This window comes from Silene latifolia, chromosome 7 (genome assembly GCF_048544455.1).
Source record: "Silene latifolia isolate original U9 population chromosome 7, ASM4854445v1, whole genome shotgun sequence".
Classification (NCBI taxonomy): Eukaryota; Viridiplantae; Streptophyta; class Magnoliopsida; order Caryophyllales; family Caryophyllaceae; genus Silene; species Silene latifolia.
Window position 1 is genome coordinate 121,278,126 of NC_133532.1, and position 27,623 is coordinate 121,305,748.

Consider the following 27,623-nt stretch of genomic DNA (forward strand, 5'->3'; position numbering starts at 1 on the left):
TATCCGTCATAAACTTGTGACGGATACCGTTTTCTCTCACAAATGACCCATAGAGAGGTGAGTGGAGAAGCATATGGGATGCCCCGCCTTGTCTCCTCTCCCTTTTTGTGAGAGGTCACAAGCTTGTGACGGGATTAGCCCGTCACAAGCAAGACTAGCTGTTATTGGTGTTGAAACCAATTTTGGCAAAATCAAATCAATTTCTCCATCCTCAAAGTCAATATTAACAAAAAAATATAATACTCCCTCCAATTTCCTATTATCTTCCCTCTTTCCTTTTTTGGTAAGTTTCATTCATTTTTTATTAATTTATCTCTCCTAAAAAATCAACAACTCTAATTACTTTATCTATTCTTTATTCAGCATTCATTCTTTATTATTTTCTCTCACCTATAAATTTCACAACTTACAATACTCTATTTTACTTTATTCCTTCTTTCTTCCCCTTTCTTAATTTTTGTGCCCAAAAGAAAGGAGAAGATATAAGAAAATAGGAGGGAGTATAAAGAAGCGAGGCGTATTACTAGGTACAACTTATCGTTTAGAATCATTATATTTTTACGATAAGATTAAAAAATTCCAAATTTCTCGAATGAAGCACTACAATTTAGAATAATATGGCATACAAATGGATCTGAGAATTATTTTAGATTGGAAGATTTATACATAGCTTAAAAGCTGATAATCTCTACACATTTGTCGTGTAGAAGATTTGCCGGATACCGTTTCCTCTCACAAAATACCCATGAGAGGTGAGTGGGAAAACACATGAGAGATACCCCACCTTGTCCCCTCTCCCTTTTTGTGAGAGGTTTTCAGCTAGTGACGGATTAGCCCACTAAAATACATTTATGAAAAATAAATGCATTTTATGTTTTATAGTAAAAGGTTGTAGTTAAAAATATGCATTACAAAAGAATATCATTAAGGTGTGTTTGGATTGAGTGATTTGGAGGGAAAAGAAAGGGAGGGGGAATAGGGGATTTAAAATCTCTTGTTTGGATAGGAAATGAAGGTGGAGGGAAATGGAGGGGGCTAGATTTGGAGGGATCCAATTTCCCTCCTCCAAGCCTAATCAAAATCTCTCCATAATAGGCAAGATAGAGGGAAATTGTATCCAAACATCCACACTCCATTCCCCCTCCTCTTCCCTTACCTCCCTTTCTCTTCCCTCCTCCCCCCTCCTCTCCCTTTTCCTCCACTTTTGCTATCCAAACACACCCTAAGAGAAGCAATAAATATGTTCACTAAAATACATATTTCATGTAATCGCTTAATTCTCTTAGGGTGTGTTTGGATTGAAGTATTTGGAGGGAAAAGAAAGGGAGGGAGAGTAGGGGATTTAAAATCCCTTATTTGGATAGCAAATGAGTGTGGAGGGAAATGGAGGGGGAGAGATTTGGAGAGATCCAATTTCCCTCCTCCAAGCCTAATCAAAATCTCTCCACAATAGGCAAGATTTGGAGGGAAATTGTATCCAAACAACCACACTCCATTCCCCCTCCCCTTCCCTTCTCTCCCTTCCCCTTCCCTCCTTCCCCCTCCCCTCCCTTTCTCTCCACTTTTGCTATCCAAACACACCCTTAATCAAGGCAGAGAAACGCAGAAAAATCAATGAACTTGGGTTGACTCATGTCTGGAGTTAATCGCCAAAATTGTATCCTCCGATTTGAAATTGTATCCTCCGATTTCATGTCGGCTTTTATTTAATTAGTACATTTTTCCTTCCCTAAAAATGAACACCCCAACCAAATAATGAAAAAGATCAAATTCACTCTCTCAAACTCCGCTCTTACTTGCAAAGTGGTGATGTTATTAATTTGTACGAAGTATTATATGATGAGTGTAACTGTATAAGCAGTGGTGGAGCTAGAGGGGGCTAGCAGGGGAAGTCGCCCCCCGACGGATGACATTTTCAAAGTTTTTAGTTAAATTTTTCGAAAAATTTTCGAGTGTACCTTATGAAATTAGTTGTCCCACCCCCCACCCCCCCAAATTTTTCGCCCCCAAAAGTTCAAATCTTGGCTCCGCCACTGTGTGTAAGTGAATGATTTGGGTTTAGTCTTTTGAATTAAAATGGTTAGAACTGAATTTAACTGATGGTGATAAAAAATTTAAAAGAAAAACCGATAACCGAATACTTCCAAAAGTGATGTCTTCGGATAAATATTGACCACTTTTAGGTAAATAGAAATCACTTTTTATGGCTAAAAAATGACCAATTTATTTGGAGTGGTCATTATTTGCCGTAGAGTGATCGTTATTTACCAAAAAATAGTCATTTATTTACCAAAAACACAAAAAAGACGTCGTACGAGAGAATTGCCGAAACCGAAAACCAACGACTCCCAAAACACGGAGTATAATTTGTCTATACTTGGACTAAACTTGAATGTTAGGTATGATCCGTTATTTCTGCCCCCAAAATTACCCGCGTACTCGTATCTTTCAAAAATCTAACTCAAACCCTAACCCTAATCCTAAATCGACAAATTATTTTACCCATTCTTGATCATTAATGGAAGATGCGAAATCAAGCGATGAAGACGATAATTTCTTCGATGCATTTGACGAATTCACCTTCTACGATTGCGCAGAAACCTTCGAATCATCTGACATTTCTTCTTTTCTTCCCCAATCAACACACCAATATTCAAAAATTGACGAAATTATCGACGGAAAATCATCGGATTTGGACACATTAGCGGAATCAACATCAACAATCGATGATGTTTCGAGTGTATTTGCGGATAATTCTGTTGTTACAATGGAAGAAATAAGTTTAGAATCAAATGAAGAGGGAGAAATTGATGATGGGCAATTTAGATTATTAGGTTTTATTGCTGAATTGTTGATTAAGTCAATTGGGTTTCAGTTTAATTTATTGATTATTCTATTAAGATTCCCCTTTTCAGCATTATATTATGGTTTGATGATTTATATGAATCCGTTTTATGTGATTGGACTTGGTAGGAACTATTTGATTAAAAAATTAATAGGATTTTTGTTTTAAAGATCATAAATCATGGATAAATATCGGGTTGCGAATCGGGTGGGGGTTGTTGTGGTGTTTTTATGTGTGTTCTGTATTGGTGAGTATGTTAGTTTTGGCATTTGTTGTTGGTGGGTTGATGATGAGGTTGTATGTTGTGGAGGAGCCCTTTCAGTTAAAGCAGCCACTGAATTTCGACTACACGAAAAGCAAGCCTCAAGCTTTGGTGTCGATAACTGGTTGTCGGAGTGTCGAGTATGTTGAGAAGGTTAATGGAATGAGTGTTGCAGGTAGTGGAAGGGTTATACCTCCTAATCATAAGTTGCAGGCTACTGTTACATTGGTTGTGCCCGAGTCTGATTACAATCGAAATTTAGGAATCTTTCAGGTACATTGTTTTGCTTTATTTACAGGAAAGCTTACTTCTTTGGCTCTTTATTATTGTCTTTATTAGGAATATATTGATAGATAGCGATATTATTTCGGCCCAATATTATATGAGTCTGTAATTATATATTCCGACTTGGCCAATGCAATAATACAAAACTTTTGTATTATTGCATTGGCCAAATATGGGCCGAGATAATATCGCTATCTATCAATATATACCTAATAGTCTTTGATAGTTTGAACTTTGAAGATGCATAATATTGACTGATGGTACTGCAAACCACCTGCTATTCATGCCTGACTCTCTCTAGACATTGATTGTGGCTCGATAACTGTACGTATAAATCAGAGATTTATTGAATGCTGTTGTGATACTAACATGCTATTCATCTTCAATAATTCGGAAACAACCTCTATGTGTTGTTAACACAGGGTAAGGCTGCGTACATCTGACCCCTCCTTAACTCCACAATCTGCGGAGCCTACATCTGACCACCCTTAACTCCACAATCACAAATTCTTATTTCAGACGGGCTATTTCCCGTCTGAAATCACAAATTCTATTTCGCATCATCTGCGGAAAACTGTGAACAAGGAAGTATTACTTATCCATTATGAGTTATGGTCATAGTTTCAACTCTACATCCCTTTTTTCGACTTACCCACTGAAATTATAGTCGGTTTTTTGAAGAAATTTTCAGTAAAGTTTTTGGTCATTTTCGCAGGTAAGAGTAGACTTTCTGTCAGAAAATGGTAAATCACTGGCAAGTATAAGCCACCCATGCATGCTGGGATTCAGAAGTGAACCACTCCAACTGTTCTTAACATTCTTCAAAATTATTCCTCTTGTTGCTGGTTACGTGTCTGAATCTCAAATTTTAACCTTAAAGTTTAGAGGGTACACGGAATCTCTCGTTCCTACAGGTTGTTTGAAGGTGACAATCGAACAAAGAGCAGAATTTGGGACGGGAGGTGGAATTCCTGAAGTATATGATGCATTTATACATGTTGAATCTGAACTCGGTTTCCTGAAAAGGATCTTATGGTCCTGGAGGAAAACAATATTTGTATGGCTTAGTATGATGTTATTTGTTTTGGAGTTGCTATTCACCGTGTTATGCTGTACACCTTTAATACTCCCAAGAGCAAGGAGAAGAACAAGTGGCAATGCTACTCGAAACGACAGTCCTGCAACATTGGACACTTACTGAGGTACTGGCATCTTTAATCCCTATTGCGAGTTCTAGTCTAATTGTTCTTACAGCTTTACCGTTTTTTGAAATTATCTTGAATAGAACTTGTAAATTGTAGTCAATTCTTTATGTGCCTTTGTTTTCTGTTTCCCTGCTTTGAAGCTTTTTTCGGAATAGCTGATCTCTGTAGTTGGCTAGTTGCATTCTTTTGCTGTAATGTTGATTGTTTAATTTGTACAGAATTAAATCGGAATTTAGCAGTTATTTGCTTTGAAGTAGATTTGTTTACCGGAGTGTGCATTTGTTCTTTTGGCCTTTGATGCATTGCTATCGCGGGTTTAATGGATTCACTCGGCCTAGATAAAGCGTGAAGCGGGCAGTCTCCATAACTATTAATTAACAGTGTTTTGGAAATGAGTGTTATGCATTCCTCTTGTATGTTGAATCACATGTTCAGCATCAGTCTCAAAGTACCGAAATGCCATGGTTGCCTGGTTGGTTTACCCTTAAGACATTCACCAACTGAATTCGGTGTCTAAGGTTAATATTCGCAGACAGCATTCAATCTACCCTGGTTGCAATAAAGAAAGATGGTCTGGGCTGGTTGGTTCTATAACCCCAAATCACTTATATACTCCGTAAAAACTATGTTAAGTGATGTTAAGGCCAAATATTGACATAACTTTAATTTCTAGAAGTATATAATTTTTGGGGTTGTGCTGTCTGTCGGCTAAACATTTAAGCCAAAAATCAACTTAGTTTTAATTATTTTTGAAAATTATTTTAGGTGTTATTTCAATTTTATTAATCGTACATCAATATTGATTCAACACATGTCAAGAAAAATAAAATATTCACAATTATTGAGATATCAGAAATTATTGACCACTATTCCACCAATGTATGATGGAAAAAAGGAACATGCAATTGATGTATATTGTGAGAAGGGCACTATTCGTCTTCAAATGGATAGTGCTCGTCTTCAATGAGAATTTGTGTTTATGTATTACATCAAACCTTTTAGCATTTGAGTTTAATGTGTTTTTTGTGAGCATTTAAAATTTATAAATTACATTTTAATTTTTTTGATGCTAAAATTCAAAATTAAATGAATTTATTTATATACTCCGTAGTTTTTAAGCTACATTGTAATTTTTTAGCTTAATGTTTAATTAAACAACTTCGGAAACTTTATAATAAAACTCACAACCTTGCAAACAAAACTCGAAAACTTTATTATAAAAATTCAAAAACTACCCAAATCAATTGTACTGCATCTGATATATAATCTTTGAACTGAATCAAGATGATGTTATATACTGTACCTAAATATACAGCAACTAAACTAGACTAGCATAACATGTAAAATCGCCTACCAAAGTTGGCTGGTGTGAGTGGTAAGGGCTCTCATCTCTTAAACAAGTGGTCAGGGGTTCGATTCCCGACTCTTGCGAATGAAAAAGCCAAACTTGGGAGGGGTCAACCCATTAAATTGCCTTCAAATCGCCTCATATTTGAGATTAATTCCAGGTTGCCTAACGAATAGAACTCCCCGCGAGTCAAGAGTCATTATGTGCTAGTCATAGCCATATACCTTTACAAATACCTATAAATGATTTTAGATCACAAAACCAAGGTAAAGGCTTTTGAGATCATCAGGACTAAAATTTATTGATTTTGATAAGATTAGACAGTAGAAGTTAATAACACCGGCTGTGATCGAAACCATGATATAGTACTTTGTACAATAAAATAAGGGATATTCTACATGGTACCCCTCTATTTTTCGACTTTCTACATGGTACCCCTACACTTTTTAAAACATACATGGTACCCCTAATTGTTGTCATTATCCCTAAGTGTACCCTTGCCAAATTATCACGTCCAAATATGGATATTGAGCCTAATAGAGTCCTTATGTCATGGGATGGTAATGTCAAGCTTGGTTACGCGTCCAAGTAATCATTTAACGCCTAAAACTGAGTTTAATTGACGGAAAATAAAGTTTAGGGGTACATTTAGTGATAATGACAACAATTAGGGGTACCATGTATGTTTTAATAAGTGTAGGGGTACCATGTAGAAAGTCGAAAAATTGAGGGGTACCATGTAGAATATCCCATAAGATAATGAGGAGATGGAAGTAAGGTGATGATCACTGACTCACTGAGCTGAAGGGTTAATCCTCCTCCATGAGTGGATCAGCAGAGTTAACAAGGCTTATAGTCTCTCTATCGGACATCATGTCTTGGCTCTTTTTCGATACTTGAGCGAGCCAGTCATTCTGGAGCATACTCGGGCCCAGGGTTAGTTCTTGTACAACCATGTTACCTTCAAGCATGCTCCTTACCTCGGACATTGTCGGCCTAACAGTCGGAGATGGATTAGTGCATAATAAGGCAACCTTGATCATCCTTAGTACTTCATCCTTGTTGTAGTTGCTCCCCATTTTTGGATCCACCAAGTCCATTAGATTGCCCTTTTGTTGTTGTAAGGCAAAAGCCTGAATTGACACAAGTTACGGATTAAACTCATGCTCTGCCACATATCAATGACATTAAAATCATTTTCTTCTCATACGAAAGGTAAGCTAAACTAGAAGGGGATCGTCTAAGTTAATTGACAAAGTCAAACAAGGGTGATACTCGTTACTTGAGTTCGCTAAACCCGTATTGAAATATTTACGCAACAATGCGAATAGTCACACAGAAGAGTTCCTTAAAAATATCCCTTTGAAAATGCAAGTTTTTTCCACAGGCGATTTCTCCAAAGATATCTGAAGAAACTAGAAAGTGGACAATCTGGATTTCAATGAGTTTAGGTCAATATAAGAAACTTGGTGTCATCCTTTGAATAGTATAGGAAATTCCAGAATCAGAGAGAAAGAAAGATTGAAATATTTACCCAGTCTAGAAGGCAGAAATAGTTGTCATCCGGCCGAAATTTGGTGTTGCTTCTACCAGCAACAATCTCTAATGCCAAAACCCCAAAGCTGTAGACATCTGCTTTATAAGTCAAATAGCCCCACAATGCATACTCCGGTGCCATGTATCCTCTGTGAAGATAGCAACCATCTCAACAATATTACACTCAAAGACTATAAATCGAAGTAGTATAATAGAAATAGTGTATGACATTGACAATATCCCTTCAAAAAGTTTTTTTTTTGTGCAGAAAAAAGGGGGAGAGTCTCGAAATCAAATGGCAGCAATGCTAGTTGATCAACTTCAATTTGTTTTAGTTAGCTAGCTTATGCTTATGATGTTTCAATCACCTAATCATCCTTAACCTAAGATTTGGGAATGTGTCCAAATAAATGAGAAAGATAAACTAGCAATGAAGCACTGGAAGGGTACATATATACAGCGTTCAAGAAAACAGTTAAGACAAGAGACGATTATGCTCACATTGTTCCGGCAACTCTAGTGCTAATGTGGGTATGCTCTTCTTCGTCAAGCCTGGCCAATCCAAAGTCTGCGATCTTAGCATTAAGGTCCCCATCGAGCAGTATGTTTGTAGCCTTGATGTCTCTATGAACAATTTTTATCGTGGATTCCTCGTGCATAAATGTCAAACCCCTCGCAACACCAATGCAGATTCTCTGTCTAGTACGCCAGTCCAACTTCAGCTGAATATTATCTGCAATTTCAATTATGTAACCACTTATTTCCCAACAATATAATCTTTCTGTGCTCACCATATGCAACATAAAGCTCAGTATAAATACTCCATCCTTTCCTTTCATATTGCCCCAATTTGATTTTGGTGATCAAATGATGTCAACTTTGACCGATATTCTCTCACGTTATATAAAAATGGTATTGATAAATCCAGTTAGAAATTTTTTCACTGTATTTTTACATATAGTTGGAGAAGTTGACTGTCAAAATTGAGCAAGGACAATAGATTTTGGATGCAGCCATGAAGGTTTTAACACTTACCAAACAATGCGAGTGCGAGGTTATTGTTCTCCATATATTCATATATCAAGAACAACTGGTTACCCTCAACACAGCATCCGTACAATCTAACCAGGTTTGGATGGTTCAAGCCAGAAATCATTCCTATTTCGTTTATAAATTCTCGGTTCCCCTGTTTTGATCTGGATGAAAGTTGTTTCACGGCAATATGTGTTCCGTCCAGCAGTATTCCCTATTCATATCAAAAGCATTAATTATCTGTAAAGAAGATGAACTTTTTCCAATGACGCGAAATTGTAAAACATACCAAGTATACTGATCCAAAACCACCATGTCCAATTATACTATCATCACTGAAGTTGTTGGTGGCAGCTTTTAGTTGCCTAAATGTAAACAAACCAGTTTGCAGATCAAGTCCTGCCAGAACTGTGCACCGTGAAAGAAGAGGTAAGCAGTGTAACAGTAATGCACTCTAAACAGCAAATACGTTTCACAAAAATGTTTTCTCACATTCCCACTATGATAACACTTGGTCATTTTCATTTACGGTAATTGATAACTGGTAAGTTACTCTGCTGGAGAAATTTGATGAAAACATGCAAACATGTAATATTCAAAGGGCTCATCAGCGTATATATTCTCACATTTCAACAATGATCTACAACTCAGACTTCATTTCAATTTTAACAGTAAGCAACTCTCCGCAACAGTCTGATAGATAATTACAAACATAATATACACAAATTTCAAAGGGCTTTAGTCTCAGAAAACCAGTAATATGTACATACTTCATATTTTTGTACATACAAAGTTGTCTTTAGCTTTTAAGATTTTTAACTTACGGCCTTGAACCGACCACTAAATCCATATTCTCATTCATGTATAGAACTGTTTCTGTTCTTCATGTTTTTATGTGATATTTTATGTCAACCAGTAGCTACTCGATTTCAAAGGCTTTCTTGCCATTCAATATAACAGAAACAGAACCCGAGTCCCTCAAAGGGTTCGCTTATGGCGAAGGTATAGATTGGAGTGTCAGATGCTTACAAGTTACAACTACACTCCTGTGTGTTGAAAATACTCATAATGAGCATTGCGTCAAGATTAATCTCAAACGAATGCTACTTTATAGTGTAAGAAGCTCTGACTGATTTGTTTTCCATTTGATCAATAGACAAATTAGCCCAAGTCGAGATGTCACTACTCCATCGAAAATGTTGTAATCTTGCAATTCGGAAATAAAAGTCAACGGATCCAGTAAATGAAAGTGTGAAGACCGAATTACCTTGTTCCCTTGATGCCGTGTCTTTTCTGTGGTGCTTCCACCAAACAATGAAAAATCCAAAAGTAAGGAGGCACACTAAAGAAGATGCACCTATGATTAAAATCATTTTAATCTTCTCTACATCAAAAGGAGGTTTGAACTCTGCAAAGGAGAAGAATAATATGTAAATGACTAGACTCTTGCAATAGCTTTAAGACTCAACTGTTTTATGTTCTTTCTAAATCTAAATTGATAATTGTGAGAAGTACATGAAGATTTTTAATTCATGAACATCGACTCTGCATTGAGCCATCTACTAGAACAAAGTATAATGTTTTATCTCCGAAGTTTAAGAATTTAAAGGATTGAAATACACGAAGATAAAAGAGGAAATGGACATACACCAGTTCCAATTTACAACTTTAGACACTATCATGGATCAAAATCCAGAAAAAAAAAGGGATAACTATATAGATAGACATAAATTACCAGATTCTACAGAAATAGCTGAAATAAGTGGACCATATACTCCTCTTACTGGAATCCCTGTGCTGCCTTTTCCGGCATAGTAGAAGCGAATTTCTATTGAACCGCTTACTGGTATGTGCGGATATACCTTAACTACAGCCTTATTGCTTCCATTTGCTTCCTTTACAATGTCAAAATTCTTGTGAACAAGCTTCTCCTGCAAGAACATTAGACAACACTCACTTTGACAGGAAAATAACTTCATTAACAGCATCAAATTAGTATTCAGATACGAACTCTCTATCATTATTGTATTACGAGGGAAGGAATTTTTGAAATAAGCTTACCATTCAACTTCGACAACATTACCCTAAGTCCCAAACGCTCCAAGGGATACAACCGAGACCCATAATGAAAATTGCATCAGATAACTCATACAGTACTTTATAATAAAAAAGACAATCATTTTTGTGAGCCATTTTGCTTTCTCCAACATCACCCAGAGCCAAATAATATTGAGTTCGGCTCCACACTAGAAATGGAACATTTCTTTGGCCTATATTAACCATTAAAGTCCAAGACTACTTTCCCATGTATAATTCAAGAATGGACGTACTGATATTGTAGTGACTCAGTTATGGAACCAACAATGACATAAGGGTTCTCTGTTCTTATTCTACGTAATTCTCTTTACAAAATAGATGCAAGCCAGCAAACAATTACCTGGATATAAATATCAAATCTCCGTCTTCCAAGGCCAGAGAATGAGTTATTAATAAAAACAATCTCAGAAAAGTGGAGCTTCACACTATAGTTCCCTTTGCCTAAGCAACTACCATAATATGTCAGAGATGTAGCTGACAACCGTGCATCCGCATACAGACTTGAGTTACTCGTGTTTGGACTAGAGGTGATTTCTTTTAGATAATTACTAGGAATTTTTTCAAACCAGAACCATCCACTGCTGCTAAATCCCCATTCTGCCTTTTTGGGAACAAACTTTGCAGATCCTCCAGCTTCATCATCTTCCTCATAAGATGTCTTTCCAACTGTAGTCTCCTTTCCACCACAGTTAATGTGCAGTGAATACCGAGCTTCAGGGGAAAACAAACAAACAAACAAATATAAGGTATGAGATGAGTGCCTTTGTACCAACATGAAGCACAATATTCCATCCTATACGATCATATTAGTCTTTGCTTGGCATTATGTGGAAAGTGGTTGGAAGTGCATGAAGAGAAGAGTTTACAAGGCAATTTAAAGAATTAGCTAAAAGGTTGCCTCAGCAGGAACGGAAACACAGAAATAAAACGTACAACCTCTACAATTTACTGTCCCCATTTTCATAATACCATTTCTACAAAGTGGTAGTAATTGTATATTCTGACAAAAAAATCGGTCGAAGTTGGCATTGTTTGATTATCAAAGTAAAATGGAGTACTTATTATTGTTATTTATATGATTTAGGATTGCTGATTGTGACAAAACAAAGAGTGCAAGCCCATCAATATAACTAAGAAAGAGAAATCCCATGGGTTCGATTATAGTGTGATCATTCATTAAGACTGCATGAAATAAAAATAAGTCACCTTTGCAATGAAAATTCTTCAGACACATGCTTGATTTTCTGCATAATTATTCCATCAACTTAAAACATAAGTTGTTGTCTAAAAAAAACTTAAAACATAAGTTGTGAAGTTATGTACACAAACAGAAGGACCTTCTGTCTATGAATGAATAAAACACAGCGTTGAGCTTACATGTCATGATCGCCTGAAAAACTTCTGTATAAATTTCTGAAGATGACAAAACAAAATTTTAACTTCTAATGGATAAATAATTTATAATCAATTCTCAGACTGTGATGGAAGAGGAAACCAAAGGGTGTTTGTTACTCACAAGGTGTCTCTGTTGCAGGACGATGGCGTGGAGCTCCTACTAAAATTGTTGTATGAAAGATCAAAGTGGCTGGGAGCACAAATTACAGGTGTTAGTCTTTTCAAGATATCATGTGCACAAACATCAAATTAAAGAAGTCCAAAAGGCGTGTCCACTACACTGTTTTCCCAAGGTTTGATTTTTAAGGGAAGAGGGCATTGGTTACAGATAATCAAAAGGGGATAAATGGATATGATGATAACAAATAAAATCCTGAGCAACACAGTTTAATTTGCACATTATGACCTGAGTTCATACTTAACCATCTTGTAAATAGATGATTAGCATACAAAAATCAATCGGAATCAAGTATATGTTAGAATATAAATCCGATCATGGGAGTCCAACTATCAGCTTAAGCAGCTTTTTGGTTGAGATGGTTTATTGACAATCAAAAGCTTAAGCCGATAGTTGGAGTCTCAAGATCGGTTTTATACTCTAACCGTGTATTTGTGAAACTCAAAATTTGTGTGTGTTGGAAGGTAAGAAACCCATATGTGAAAGTTCCACGGTGGTGGTGGAGTATAGCATTGCTCACTTTTTAAGGCCAACGGGTTCTCCTCCTATTGCCAATTGGTTTTAGCAAAGATGGAGTTCCCTTTGGCTTGTCAAGCGGACATCCTCTCTCTTTTCGGGTATGGCTAGGCCCATTTCGAATTCTAAGACTAAGCAAGGCAGTATTTCTAAGAGGTAAAATAACTTGAGTACTGACATCCATAATGAATACAGGGAATGCAGTCCATTCTTTAGATTGATCTATACATCCACATAATCAATACAATCACAAGAATTAAGGCAGACGGATTTGAAAGAATATGAGAGACCGAACCTGTTATCATCGCTATCTGTGATCCAGCTTGGAATATAACCACTTAGATTATTGCTTGTCAGATACCTAACAATGACCAAACCTTGTCATCAACAAATCCTACCAATAACTAATGAAACAGATGTTATGTAGTAAACACCAGGACCTTTTCACAAATGGACCATGTCCCATAATTCTATGAGGATATCAAGTCGGCTCAAAAGAATTTGTAACATGTGAAATCATATATACCAAAACCTAAATAAATCTGTGAAATTTGAGAGTGGACATTGAGATACATAGGTCAACTTCGTTTCTAATTATATACGTACTAGAGTAGCAGAAATCACACCAACATCCTCTGGTACACTTGGACTTCTGGTAGTTTCAGTTGCCAGTCGAAGAAACTGCAAATACGGTGTTCTTAGATGCTAAGCTATCCCTCTTGTTTATAAAGGTGGATAAAACAGGGAAATTTACATGATATGGTCTCTTAAGAGCGACAAATCTTTCGATAGCAAAGGGAGTATGATGTCTTGTACGTAAATGGTAAATACATTGATAAAAAGCGTCTTTTATTAGCTCCTTCAACACGGCTTTTATCCTACGCCCTTGCCCTTCATTAAGCTCACCATCGTTTAACGATTCTTCTTAATTGATTAGGGCGGCACAGGAAGGCAGAAGAACATGAACATTTTCCTTTCAAATTTATAATACGTTAAAATACAGCCCAAATCATCTTATATACACATTAAAACACAGCTTTCACTCACATATATTGCATCTTTGACAAATATTGAAGCTTATCTGGAATGACGCCACTCAAACTGTTAAAGCTGAGATCCCTACAAAATGGCATGACCAGATCTCATCAGAAGTTACATTTAATAAAAGGTACTTTTTCAACACAGAGCCAAACAAAATACTAAGAGTTACTCCCTCCAAAGAGATGATACTTTGACCACATTTTTCTCCATTTATATACTATGCTCTCCTTTTCATTGATTTCTTCCACCTCAAAAATGGCACATTTCTTAAGGAAAAAAAAAAAAAACTATAGAAAAGTAGAGAGAAAAAAAAAAGTAGAGGCCATATACACGTGAGATAAGTGAAATACCAACAAGAGTAAGTGGAAGAGATATAAAAGAAATCTACCAAAAAGGAAAATTGGAAGAAATTAAGGATAAGGAGGGAGTATTATTTTTTATGTTGAAATTATAGTTTTCCGAAACTTTTTTTATAACAAATGCAAACATGTTAATAATATAATTAATATTTAGTCAATTTTTTGTATTTGACTAAATATTATCAAGGTCTATTTTACATGTTTGACTATAAAAAAGTGAATGGGTAGTTTGGAATGGATTGGAGGGAGTACTTCCTATGGAAATAGATTTCCTTTTCTCTTTCCTGTTAGATAAATTTGCAGCACACCATAGAGAAATGAAACAAAAAATACCATTTAAAATCACTTCTACAGTTCTAGACTTCTAGTCAAGTATCACTTATATAATCCCAAGTGAGGTAGGGGGCCGGACATATCCGACATTCCAACCATTCCCCACTGTAAAATAGGCAGCGTTCACAGCTGCTAATGCATTAACCAGGGAGACTAGGATATTTTTCAGTCGCATGCGATTAACAAATGCAGACAGTAAGATATTTTAAAAGATAGAAGAGGGAGCTGAAAAGTGGAAAGGAACATACAGAACTTTCAATTCCGTCATGTCTACTAAGTAATCAGGAATAGGACCATGAAGTTTACAGCTCCTTAACATCCTGGAAATGAATGCAGTAAAAAGAGGTATTATCAGTAAAAGGATGTGAGACAAGTGATTCGTAAATATAATGGTATAGACATCAGCTATACGGTTTCCACTAAAAGCTTTGTATAAGATTATGTAACTCACAAGCGTGTTAATGCTGTCAGTTTTTCTATTGATGGAAACAGGGAACCTTCTCCATTCAGATCACTGATCCTTCTGCACAAGTCATGCTAAGATAGCGTCAACTTAATACAGGAGATCCCACAGCCCAAAATTTTAAACATGCAAAGTACATAGTCACTTACAGTTCTATTAACTTGACCAAAAGGGAAATACTAGATGGTATTGGTCCTTCAAAGCCACTACCTTGAATCTCTCTGCCATGACAAAATTCAGATATATTAAGAGAGCATAAAAAAAATTAGTTTTCATGTGTGAAGAAAGGAAAGACTTACAGCTTTTGTAGGTTTTTCCAACTTTTGAAATAATTGGGTATTGTCCCATTAAAGCTATTACTGCTTATCCTCCTGATTTTGGACCACGAAGATGTAAAACAAAAGATCGGAAAAAAACGTTAATTGGATTGAAACAGCTGGAAGTGAAAATACTTTATAAATGGGTGTTAAAACTGGGTCTAGATGAAGCTTTCAAGCAGTACTCACAGCTCAGTTAGATTGGCAAGTTTCTTTAACTGGATTGGCAATTGTCCGCTAAGGTTGTTATCAGTAAGAGTTCTATCAAAACAAGAAGCAAGCGTCAAAAGACCACATCCAAGAGTCAAAGGATAATAATTGTCAGTTATATTAATACTCCATTGTTGCTACTATTATTGTTATAAAAAGAATGAAAGCACAGTGGCATACAAATTCCGTAGTCCAACCAGCTTCCCTAGCTCTGCAGGAACAGTTCCAGAGAAAGAATTGCTCTCAATGCTCCTGAAATATTCATGTGACGGAAAACAGATTGAGCAACAAATTTGACGATAAGTAAGAAACATGAGAAAGCATGACTGTAAATTATTAAGGAGTGAGGAGACATACAAATATCTGAGACTACTGATGTTCCCAAGATATTGTGGAATGTGACCAGATAATCGATTGATCATAACAGACCTGTACCAGTGCGTCCAGTGGTATACCATATCAATAATATGTCAAACACAGTTGAATAAATCAATAAATGGACCAATTAATTGATATTGCATACAAATATTCCAACTTCATGGTAGCCCATTCTTCTGGTATCGTTCCACTTAGAAGATTTCTCGACAAGTCACTAACAAAAATGAAGAATGGTTAGTCTTAAGTGTAATGTGGCTGCATGACTGGCATTAGTCTTACTTCTCCGATAACAGCTACTCCTTTGAATCATTAGAAACTAGAAAGTGACAATTGTGCTTACATTGTATTCAAGTAGGTCAACTTTGCCAGAGATTTTGGAAGAATACCATCAAGATTTTGACCTTTGAGGGATCTGCTTACAAGAAGAAGCAAAACATGAGTAAAATAAAGAAACCAGTACGACTAAAGTCACTATAAAAGCTCGTAAACTAAGCAAATGTATCATATTTGATACTCCGTATTAAAGTAAACTACAATTTTATCAAAAAAAAAAAGCTAAGATAATTGACACAGAGAAATGGAAGGTATGAACGTGCACAGTGACCAGCTATGATTCAATCATTAAGAGTTTCAACACATAATACCTATTTAATAAAGTGCTATATTTATATATCGACAATCAGTGGCGGATTTTGGAAAAATTTCGAGGGGGACACAAAAAATTGTGTAAATTTGGTGGTTCCTACTAAAACTATCCAGATTAATCTGGTTCGAAACCGAGTGAATCGAAAAGTGCCCAAATTAGGCAGATGTGAAACCAACTCCAAATGACTAGAAATCAATAAGCCTTGACAAAAAAAGGCTTGATTCATATATGCTGTCCAACTAAAAATATCTTCACGTAAATCTATTGACTTTAAAACTGAGCACACTATTAACAAAAACTGACATGGCCTGATGATTTATATACAAAATAGTAAGAAAAATATCAATGAAATAAGATTTATAAAGGATTACTAATCGACTGTTTATTTTTATTACTAAGTTCGTTAATAGCTACTGTAAAATAATTACAATAAATACTAAGTTAATAGGCCCGATGATTTGAAAACCAATCGACTTTATTTATTTGTATACAAAGTAGTATTTGAATAATGTTCGACTTAAATCATTATGTAAGAGATCTAAAATTAATATTATGTGTTGATCAGTCTCCGTGTTAGCAATAAACATTTTACATCATGATAGAGTGTATATAACAACAATTTCTTGTAATATAAAATGTAACAAACTACTCCGTAGACATTTATATTAGTAGCTAGTCTATTGAAGAGCAATTGTACATGTAAAACCATCAAACAATTACACCTATACCTATAAAATAAAAGGGATATTCTACATGGTACTCCTATGTTTTCTCATTTTCTGAAGTGTGCCCTTCATTTGACCAACAAACCTTTGACTCACCATAACTCTTGGTCACGAGTTATTGCAGTAAAGATGCCGATTATGACCATTGACACTCTAGCTAAAACTTCGTCTTTGAATAGATAACTCATTACCAGTCGACCACCATACAGTTGTCTTGTATGTACAATATAGGATACAAGCAACTTACATATTTAACAAGTGCCAACTGCCTTGAATGCAACCACAGCTGACTTGATTAACATAATTTGGGTTAGCTGGGTCACCTCTGGTAAACCAACTATTGTAAGTTGTTTTTTTAAAGCATGGATCTTCTTTGAAGTTCCAATCATTTTTCCTTAGCTCCTTGGCTATTTCCTGAAGAGCTTCCACTGCATAAACAATAAGTAATTAAGTATTCATGTTTAAGACTACAAGACAGAATAAAAGCAAATATTTCTTCACATTTAGATCAACACATTTGCATCACACGAACTTCTGAGTTTTACATATATGATCATACTATGAATTAAGCCGAATATTTAACAGTCACGAGGTTTATCATCAAACATAACCCAATCAAAAGCAAATGTAACAGCCATAGTTTTGACATCGTAATATCAAGCAGGGCCTAGGAAGGTCTAGAACTCTAGAAGTAAGCGACCATTTAACTAAAAACAGTCGATACTGACCCATAGTTTTGACATCGCAATATCATGGTCTCACATTCCGACTACACAAACTTCAGTTGCTCATCTCACAAATTTGGGATATTCTTCAAGTATTGATTAAACTTCTCTTGTGAGAGCAACAACAACAACAACAACAACCACGCGATATTCAGGACTAGGATTATAGAAGGTTCACACATACAAAACCCTTAGAGTTGAAACTAGTAAATGAAATACCCTACACTCAACAAAACACGCTAAAAAACATAGACAACATTTTCATTTAGACATTTTATCAAACAGTTGACCTTCATTAGCTCATCTTCTAACTACCCACATACTAAAATGAATGATATTCAACTTCAAAATAAAGTATTAACATTCACAGACACATAATCAAACTACCATTTAACTAAAAACAGTCGATACTTCCTCCGTCTCATTCATTTGTCTTACTCCGTACTATTTTTATTCTTTGCAAAGGGTATTTTAATCGGGTAAACAAATAAGTTACTCCCTCCACTAACTTCAAATCCTAGTTCCGCCACGGACTATCAAGTACAAAAACTAACAAACAGACACAAACCCATTTCATAATTCCAAAAACCAACATAGAAAACTACCTTCATGAGCAGCTGTAAGCTGACCCTGACAATCATCACTACTACAAGACCCAAATTCCGTAAGTAAAACCCACATAACCAAAACAGTAAAAACGATGTAAACAGTAAATGAAGCCGCCATTATTAATAACTGTAGAAATGTTTGAAGTTTGAAGATTATTATTATGAAAGAAGATCAACATAGTAAAAGATATAAAAAAGAGTGTGTGAATGATATAAGGATTGGACAAGTGATAGTGAAAAGTGGGTAGCTGATATACTGTATTAATGGCTGATAGTATGAATGTTCAAAGGTGGGGACTTGTTCAACTTGTTCTCCAGCTTCTTATGGAGGATTATTACAATTATGAGTAAATGAGTGTTCTCTTTTCTAAAGTTGTGTCTGCTTTTTACATGGCAAAGATATGTTCTTTGTCAAGCCTCCGATTTTGGAAAAAGATACATAATGGAAATGGAAATGGAAATGGAAATGTGAAAATGTCCGGTTCGGATTGGGTTAATTTGGTTTCACCTATTTCGAGATGTATTGTTATAAAGTTATATGAGGATGGAACTAAATACATGATGATAAACATTTTGATTGGGGGTTTAATTCAGGTTGTAAGTAGACCTGGCAAATGGGTCAATCAGGTCGGGGATCGGGTCGAGAATGTTTGGGTCAAGTCGATTTCGAATTTGCAGAGTATGGGTTAGGTCAGGTTATTATTTCCGGTTCAGGTTAACTATTATCAAGTTACTCTATAGTTATGGATGATAATTAATGTGCAAGAAATAAACATTTGCGTTGGGAATTGGGATATATTGGATCAGTCAAGTCGGTTTCAGGTCAATCTTGGGTATTGAGTTGCATGTGTCAGGTCGGGTACGTGTCGAGTCATTCAGGCCGAGACAATTTTGTCAAGTCTAAGGCAAATTTGGGTTCTTTGTTTAGATGTTTGTGGGGAAAGGGGTAGATCAGATTTGTTAGTCTAGATAGTAGATACAGCCCCAAATATAATGTGCGAGTAATTACCACCCATGCCAAATGCCGTTTATTTTGAGTTGTCTCATTTATTTTTAAACGAATAATAAGGAATGCAAATGAGTGCAAATGGGTGATCCATCGTACCATCACAAAATTGAATTTTTGCCACTCGAAACATGCTGAATGAGCTATTTAAAGAAGGGAAATGATAAATACAATCCACTGGGTTGTATTTAAGCATTTAATACCCTTCTATATTTGACATTAATTTAGAAATTAGAGAGTAAATCATATATTATATTAAATCAGAAACCGTTTGCCACGTGTCATTTGCTGAGAAGTTTTGCCACGTGTCAACTCCGAGTTTAATAGCTACAATGAATAGATATTCTATTTATGGCAGTTATACTAAATCATTTGTTAAAAACCCTTACTTAAAAATGTATATAATAAATAAATAAACCTGATTATGTTAAACATACACAAATTAAATTTAGGAAACAAACCCATAGTTTCCCAAAATCTGTATATTTCGTTGAAGAAGTTTCTAAAATATGGCGCAAAATTGTAAGTGTAATTCTAAGAGCAAATTATTAGCATGATTTTAGGAGGAAAGTTTTGCCATATTTAAAATTATGAAAATTAACTTTCCAATATGTCTACCAATAATTATAAAATACTCCTATCACAATAACATACATATACGGAAAAGGCTACGGATACACTATGTGTATGGGAAATCCATACACAACCAATTATATGCTGCCACGTGTCTAACATAAGTGTAGTTAGATGAGTTAGTTTAGGGTTAATTCTGTAATTTAACTTATTAGGTTAACTAGTTAACTACATGTAGTTAACTTTAATTTTGGAAGTTTTTAAATTTGCATTGATTTTCATTAATTTCTGTAATTATTTTCATTAATATTGTTAAATGAATTATATTAATTTAGTTAAACAAAACCCGGTTTTTTAGCCTAATTGAATCAATCAAAATTGATGACTAATGAACCCTAATTAATTCGTGTATTTTTTTCCCCCAAATTTAAATATAGTTTCCTTATCCTTATTCAAATGCATGAATCGAATTAAGCAAAATTGATTAAGTAATTGCTGAATCAGGGTTGAACCCTAATTCAAAATCGATTTTGCATCATAAACCCTAATTCGTGCAATTGTCTGAACCCTAATCCAATTAATCAAAAATGTTCAATCATGATAATCCCCATGTCAAAATCGATCAATCATGGATGAACCCTAATTTGAAAACGTAAATATTACAAAGAAATCAAGTTTAGGAATCGTAATGAAATTAATTAAAATGAATCAATTAATATGCTGAACCCTAATTGTTGTTGTCAAAATTCAATAACCCCGAAATTAATTAGATTGTTTAAAACTTAATTCAATTATATGATTTCAAATGACGATCACTGTGGATTATTTTGTTGTAATCTGCATATTTTAGTGTAGAATTAGGGGAAAAAGTAACAAAAAGGGGAAAAAGGCAAAAATGAAAGCAAAAAAACGTTGTTAGTAAGGGTCGAACCCGCGAAGCATTAGAAGTGTGGTTAGTTTTTGCAGCTAGTCTAGTAACCAATTGAGCAAGGGGTATCAGCACGAACATTATTCATATTCATTTCATAATATAGCTCACGCAAATATAAGTCATTCTTATTAATCAGTCAAAGGTTATTTACGGCCATTATTATTTCCTTAATGGATGAAGATTTTATTTTCATATTTATGTAAATGTGCTTAATTCAAGGAAATATAAAACAAAGTTGTTTGTAGAATATTTTGTCATATCTTTAATTTATTTAATTATGCCTAATTTAAAGATTTTGTATATATTGTTGCCGTTTTTTTAGGGGTGTAGAGTAGTTGAACGTATTTTGCATATTTGTTTTTTGGAGGGAAAAATTGGAGGGAAAAAGTGGAGGGAAAAAATGGAGGGAAAAAATGGAGGGAAATTTGTAAAGGGATTGTGTATATAAGTATCCCCTCATTGATCATTTTAGAAAATAACTCACACAATACACAATTCATTCATAAGAAAATCAATTTCGATAAAAAAAAATGGCTAGTCACGATTCAAAAATGATTGCTCTAAAACTACAATTGGGTGTGATGAGGAGTCGCTTAGAACGTGAGATGAAAGCACGCGAACGGGAGCTTCTGGAGACACGAAGGTTCGTGCAAGCAATGATGGAAGCTGTTACAAAGAAGGATTTCGAAAAAGCTCTATATGGTGTACCTTGCCCAAATATAGAGTACATTTATGAAGAGGAGTATAATGCTAAGAATATAGCAATTCTACCTGATGACCATCTTAAATGGCGTCAAGTTGGTGATTTGGAGTATCTACCAATGCCAAAGGCAGACGATTGCCTTGTTCGGGATGAATTTGGAAATAACTTTGATCATCCTACACCTCCTCCACCTACGCATCCAGAATGGAGGACTAGGGATCGATATCGCTATCGTTTGCCTGCAAGACGCCTCCAATTTTAGTTTGATTCTAGTATTTTGTTTTAGCATGTTTAGTCCTTTAGTCCTTTTCCCACGTTTTTATTTTGGTCACAATTTAAGTTGTAATCGTTTGATTTAATTAAAATAAAGTTCTTATTATTTTTGTCGTAATTGGTTTATTTGTTTCGTTGGATTTTAAAAAGTTAACCAAAGTTTAAGAGTATGAACCCTAATTCAATTTGTGATAATTGATGAGCCCTAATTGAATTGTAGAAGCCTAATGATGAACCCTAATTCAAGAATTACGAACCCTAATTCAAGAAGATAAAAAATTGTTGATTCAAGATTGAATAATTAGATACCCTAATTCAATTATTGAATCCTGATGACGAAAGGGTAGTTAGCGGAAGTAGGGGAAGCATAAAAAAAATAGTTGTAAAAGTTGTTGTTTGTGAGGTTCGAACTCGGGGTAACTAGATTAGACAGATTAGACGAATTATACAAGTAACCAATTAAGCAGGGGTATCAGCACGTTTATGTTTTCATTTCATTTCATTTTATCAGTTGTTTTAATTAGGTTTTAATATATGGCGTAAAATTGGAAATTAGTAGTGTTTGGTTCTAATTAGGGTTTTAAAAACGGCAAATTGTAAATTGCCTAAATTATTATCGTGTTAATGGTAAATACTTATGTGATTATTATTTTGTTTCCTAAAATATTGTATGTATAACTGATTTTATGCATCAAAATATTCGGCCTAATTGTTTCCGTAATTGATTGTGAATTTAAAAATATAACATAATAAGAAAATTGTAACCTAAATTTTAAACACTCTTAAGCCATAAACTGAATTGACCCTAATTGGAAGTGCAAGTACCCTAAATTCTAAAGTTTATTAATCCTATATCTTATCGATTGTCAATTATGTATATAATTGGGATTTTAAGTGTTAATATATTTAGGTAAAAATGTATTTAAATAAAAAATAATTAGAATTGAGTATTTGTATATAAGAAATATATATAGCTAATTCAATAAAATTAAACTGGTTTTGATTTTATTTTGACCTAATTTGACACCATTGGCGCAAAGTTGAATAATTTAAATTTAAACTAAGTTATAAATTTTGAATTGGCGCAAAACTGAATTTACTGGTTTGGGTTTAGAATATAGGGTTTAGGGTTTAGAATATAGGGTTTAGGGTTTAGAATATAGGGTTTAGGGTTTAGAATATAGGGTTTTGGGTATAGAATATAGGGTTTGGGGTTTAGATTATAGTGTTTAGGGTTTAGTAACCCTCCTCCGTTGCGGCGTAGGTTGTGAAGGACCTGCCTCGTCAACGTTAAGAGCCCTCCTAACCGTCTTCTGTCTTGGCCTAGGAGCTCTCCCCGTGCCCCTTTTATCAACGGGGTCTTCTAATCCGCCTTCTTTACGTGGAGTCGCATTTCTTACCATGTACCGTTGATTGTTTTCCTTCCGTTGTAGTCTCCTACGACCCCACAGCTGATTAACATTCGTGCCTGCTCCTATGGCATTGAGGGTCTCTATACCAACACTTGCCTCCAACTCCTTCACTAGCTTCTGTGATTCCCTATTATATAGGGCGAAAGCCTCATCGGAGTGTAATGCTAGCCTATACAAGTACCCGTTCCTTAACGTAACGGCAATGGACCGCTTAAGACGTTCTGACTCCGCGGGTGTGTGATACCCAACCTGAATATGCTCATAGCCCCGTACCAAATCCTTTCGAAATCGACTCAAAATATACTTGTCCGGAATCAACTGCACTTTCTTTAGCAACAATGCACGTATAATATGCCTACATAGTATTCCTTTAAATTCAAAACGCTGACAAGTACAAGTAAACTCACCCGAAGCCGTGTCAATGCTCACATCGTACATCTTATCCCGTGCTTTCCAAAATGGATGTTTGACCTCCTCGGTAACAACGAAAAGAGAGAACGTCCCAATATTCATCTTAATCTCCGCGTTGGTGTGTATTAACCCATACACCTCTTTTTTCACCTTCGCAAAAATCGAGTTGCTATACGCTCTTTGAAAGACTTCCTCAACAATGACATTCTTATCGTATCTACACGGTTTATTGGTGCAAGCAAAGTTCAATTTTTCTTCTTCCTCGACCTTCGCTCGTAGGGCATTTTCGTAATTTGCAAGGAAGGTAAACAAAGTTGTTTGTGGATTAAAGTAAATCTTGAAGAATCGGTTCGTCTGCTCACTTCTTTGCGTGGATGACATACCTGCACAAAATATGTTCTTCCAATACAAAGGAACCCATGCTTCTCTTTTTGCATATACCTCTTTGACCCAACTATGTTCACGTAACCCATATTTAACTACAAAAAGTTCCCAAGCATCCTCAAAATCATGGATATCTTTACTTTCATAAACAACATCTTTAAGGTCAGCCTTAATTTCATTGTACCTCGGATTCGATCCCAAATTTTTTGCTCCATTACGCATCATGTGCCAAAGACACAAGCGGTGGGCGTATTAGGAAATACGTCCTTCACCTTTCCAATCCCATTGATCCGTGATTATAACCGATTTGAGCTCTTCCCATACAATCTAACCATCTCTTAAACACCCAAGTAAAGCTAATGGCATCCTCATGCGAAATCAAAGCTGATGCTAGTACAACAGTGCTACCATGATGATTTACACCAACAAATGGAGTAAACGGCATTTTGTACCTGTAAAATTAATCGTAAACTACAATTAATCTTTACTGGCAATTAAATAAAAACTTACAAAATAAAATTGAGCATAACATACTAATGAATTTCCATAATACAGATTACACTCGACAAAATAAAACTTGAGTATGTTTTCTTATTCAACAAAAAGGAAAAGAAAAGCAGATGATACAAGTATAATTAATTACACTCGACATTTTGGGTAAATTAGCATAAGACCGAGACAAATTGAGTAAAACAGAACAAAATTGAGCTTAAAATTGAGACCGAGACAAATTGAGTAAACAAATGACCGTGACTGTTTACTCCGTCTGTTTGATGGTTTTAAGCGAATTACGGCAGAATAATTTAACCAATTGAATAAAAACTTAAAAATAAGATTTATTGTAATTGTTCTTATACTAATCCATCCATTCATTCCTAATAAGCTTAAAGTGAGACATGAATGTCAATATTGACATTCATCACAAACTGAAACCTTCCTGCAAGCATTTTCATTGCCCTAATTTGATTAATGTGATCTTAATTAAAGGTAAAAAAATTAACTGATTAAGCTAATGATTTGATTATACGAGTAGTAAGAGGAAGAGTTTGCACTGATTAAAATTAACTAATGAGTAATCGTTCCAATCAAACGTAAACAAATGCTTTTCCTGAAAAACGTATAGCAGATTAATTTAACCAACAATTAATTTAAAAACCGATTGAATTGTTGAATGAAAATACGAGTTGAAAATTTTCTTGTTACCTGTTACAGAGGAAGGTAGCGTCATAAGAAACCGCGTCAGCAAATACCTTGGCCATACCCCTGCAACGTCCATCAGCCCAAAACACATTAAGGAGCTTGCCTTCTTTATCCGTTTCGATGGAATAATAAAAGTCAGGATCGATTTCTCTAAGCTTGATAAATCTTTCTTCAAGAGCATTTGCATCACCGTTAATTCTACTACGACGTCGTTCTTGATTGAGCATGTTCCTCAAATCCCGCTCTTTTACGGGTAAATTAGCATGGCCACCAACTTCTCTGACCAAAGTGTTGAAATTTTTAGCAATTGAGATACCGGCTTCATCATTCATTATAGCCCGTCTTCTAAAATATTCATGCCATAACCTGTATCCCACCATATGACGACTATTAGCGGGATCGACATCATCATGATTGTGCTCCAGACTAGTTTTTTTTATGACAATAAAATCGTCTTTTAAGGATGCGTCTACGAAACACTCGCATTTCTTATATGTGGGATCGTTTATATACCCATTTTTTTTGTTCGCATCCGCCCCCCTTGTGCAACATAGTCTGATTCGGCTCATCATGTAGAAACGAGGTTCGCTATCTCCACTACCATGGCGCTTTACCCCTTTTTCCGTATAGCAATCCAAAATTTTATTAGTCCTAATAAAAAATTGAAAGCCACGTTGATAGGCATATAAGTAACAATATGCACCATACTCATCACCATTAGCAAAGGTCATTCCTTCTGTCGGAGGATCAACTTCCTCAACGTCAGTGTTTGCCATGTTTAGCATATTAGCTACCTTTTGCACATACCCCCCTTCAATAATTGGAGGTTCATGGAGATCAATGTTAACATCGTCATTGACAACAGCCTCATGGTGAATAGTCTCATCGTCACCGATAGCTCCAACAACATCGTCATTGCAACCATCGTCATATAAGTAATCGTCTAAACTAAAGTTGTTAAAGCTAACAATTTCATCTTCCCCTTGTATAATATTACCATCAGCATCATGTACAATATTACCATCAACATCATCTACCCTAATATCATCAAGACCATCGTCTTCCCAAGGTAAATTAAGATCGAAATCCATCTTTTTTTTTTTTTTTTTTTTTTTTTTTTTTTTTTTGTAACCGTTTTTCTGAAAATTAAAATCTTTTTTTTCCCCACCTAAACTCTCAACAAAAAGATAAGATTTTCGAAAATCATATTTCCTAAAACCATGCCTAAAATCTTTTAAAATATTATATTTGAAACCTAATGTACAATTTAAAAATTAAATATTATTATCCTACCTAAATTGAAGCTAACAATCTTTTCAACTAAGGAAATGGAATTTCTCAAAAAAGGAAGGATCAAAACTTTATAAAATAGTTTCTCAAAATACCCTTAATCCATAAATAATAATAATAATAATAATAATAATAATAATAATAATAATAATAATAAAAATAATAATAATAATAATAATAATAATAATAATAATAATAATAATAATAATAATAATACGTAACATAATTAAAACTCATAATCATTCAAGCAATTAGGGTTCATCACTTAACTGAATTAGGGATCATCGATTTAAACTTAGGGTTTATCATGATTGAACATTTTAGATTAATTGGATTATGGTTCATACAAAATCCCGAATTAATATTTTAATTAGGGATCAATTTTGACTTAGGGTTTAGCATCATTGAAAAAAATCGATTAATTGGATTAGGGTTAAATAATTGCACGAATTAATAATTCAATTAGGGATTAATTTTCACTTACGGTTTATCATGATTGAACAATTTTGATTAGGGTTCACACAATTGCACGAAATAATTAGGGGAAAAAAATTACACGAAATAATTAGGGTTCATGACGATTTAATTAGGGGGAAAAAATTACACGAATTAGGGTTTATGACGATTTAATTAGGGGAAAAAAATTACACAAAATAATTAGGGTTCATTCATCATCGATTTTGATTGATTCAATTACCCTAAAAAAACCGGGTTAATAGATTTAATTATATTAATGAAAATAATTAATGAAATTAACGAAAAATCAGAACAAATTAAAAAAATTACAAAAATAAACTTAACTACATGTAGTTAACTAGTTAACCTAACATGTTAAATTACAAAATTAACCCTAAACTAACTAACCTAGTTTTACTTGGGTTTGACACGTGTAATCTTCCTATTGGTTTGTGTATGGAAATCCCATACACCATGTGT

The 27,623-nt window shown here is 34.8% G+C and overlaps 3 protein-coding genes and 1 pseudogene across 3 annotated transcripts; 1 reads left to right on the forward strand and 3 right to left on the reverse strand.

Annotated features, from left to right (window-relative positions):
- Positions 1-2,432: 2,432 nt before the first annotated feature.
- On the forward strand, positions 2,433-4,684 carry LOC141592837 (seipin-2-like; annotated as a pseudogene).
- A 1,944-nt stretch (positions 4,685-6,628) lies between these two features.
- Positions 6,629-18,729, reverse strand: LOC141592836 (putative LRR receptor-like serine/threonine-protein kinase At1g07650). The gene is made up of 24 exons (XM_074413698.1): positions 18,502-18,729; positions 17,419-17,599; positions 16,141-16,212; positions 15,946-16,014; positions 15,780-15,851; positions 15,603-15,674; positions 15,402-15,473; positions 15,195-15,266; positions 15,045-15,116; positions 14,884-14,955; positions 14,681-14,752; positions 13,747-13,818; positions 12,995-13,060; positions 12,127-12,195; positions 11,988-12,023; positions 11,817-11,854; positions 10,951-11,321; positions 10,249-10,444; positions 9,781-9,921; positions 8,803-8,921; positions 8,517-8,727; positions 7,983-8,214; positions 7,480-7,630; positions 6,629-7,078 (listed from the first exon to the last, which is right to left on the reverse strand). The coding sequence occupies exons 1-24, from the start codon at positions 18,620-18,622 to the stop codon at positions 6,755-6,757; spliced, it is 2,973 nt and encodes a 990-aa protein (XP_074269799.1). The 5' UTR covers positions 18,623-18,729; the 3' UTR covers positions 6,629-6,754.
- Positions 18,730-23,219: 4,490 nt separating this feature from the next.
- Positions 23,220-24,419, reverse strand: LOC141590656 (protein FAR1-RELATED SEQUENCE 6-like). Its single transcript, XM_074411227.1, has one exon. The coding sequence runs from the start codon at positions 24,417-24,419 to the stop codon at positions 23,220-23,222; it is 1,200 nt and encodes a 399-aa protein (XP_074267328.1).
- Positions 24,420-24,465: 46 nt separating this feature from the next.
- LOC141590657 (protein FAR1-RELATED SEQUENCE 5-like) lies at positions 24,466-26,488 on the reverse strand. Its single transcript, XM_074411228.1, has 2 exons — positions 25,401-26,488; positions 24,466-24,649 (listed from the first exon to the last, which is right to left on the reverse strand). The coding sequence occupies exons 1-2, from the start codon at positions 26,486-26,488 to the stop codon at positions 24,466-24,468; spliced, it is 1,272 nt and encodes a 423-aa protein (XP_074267329.1).
- Positions 26,489-27,623: the final 1,135 nt, after the last annotated feature.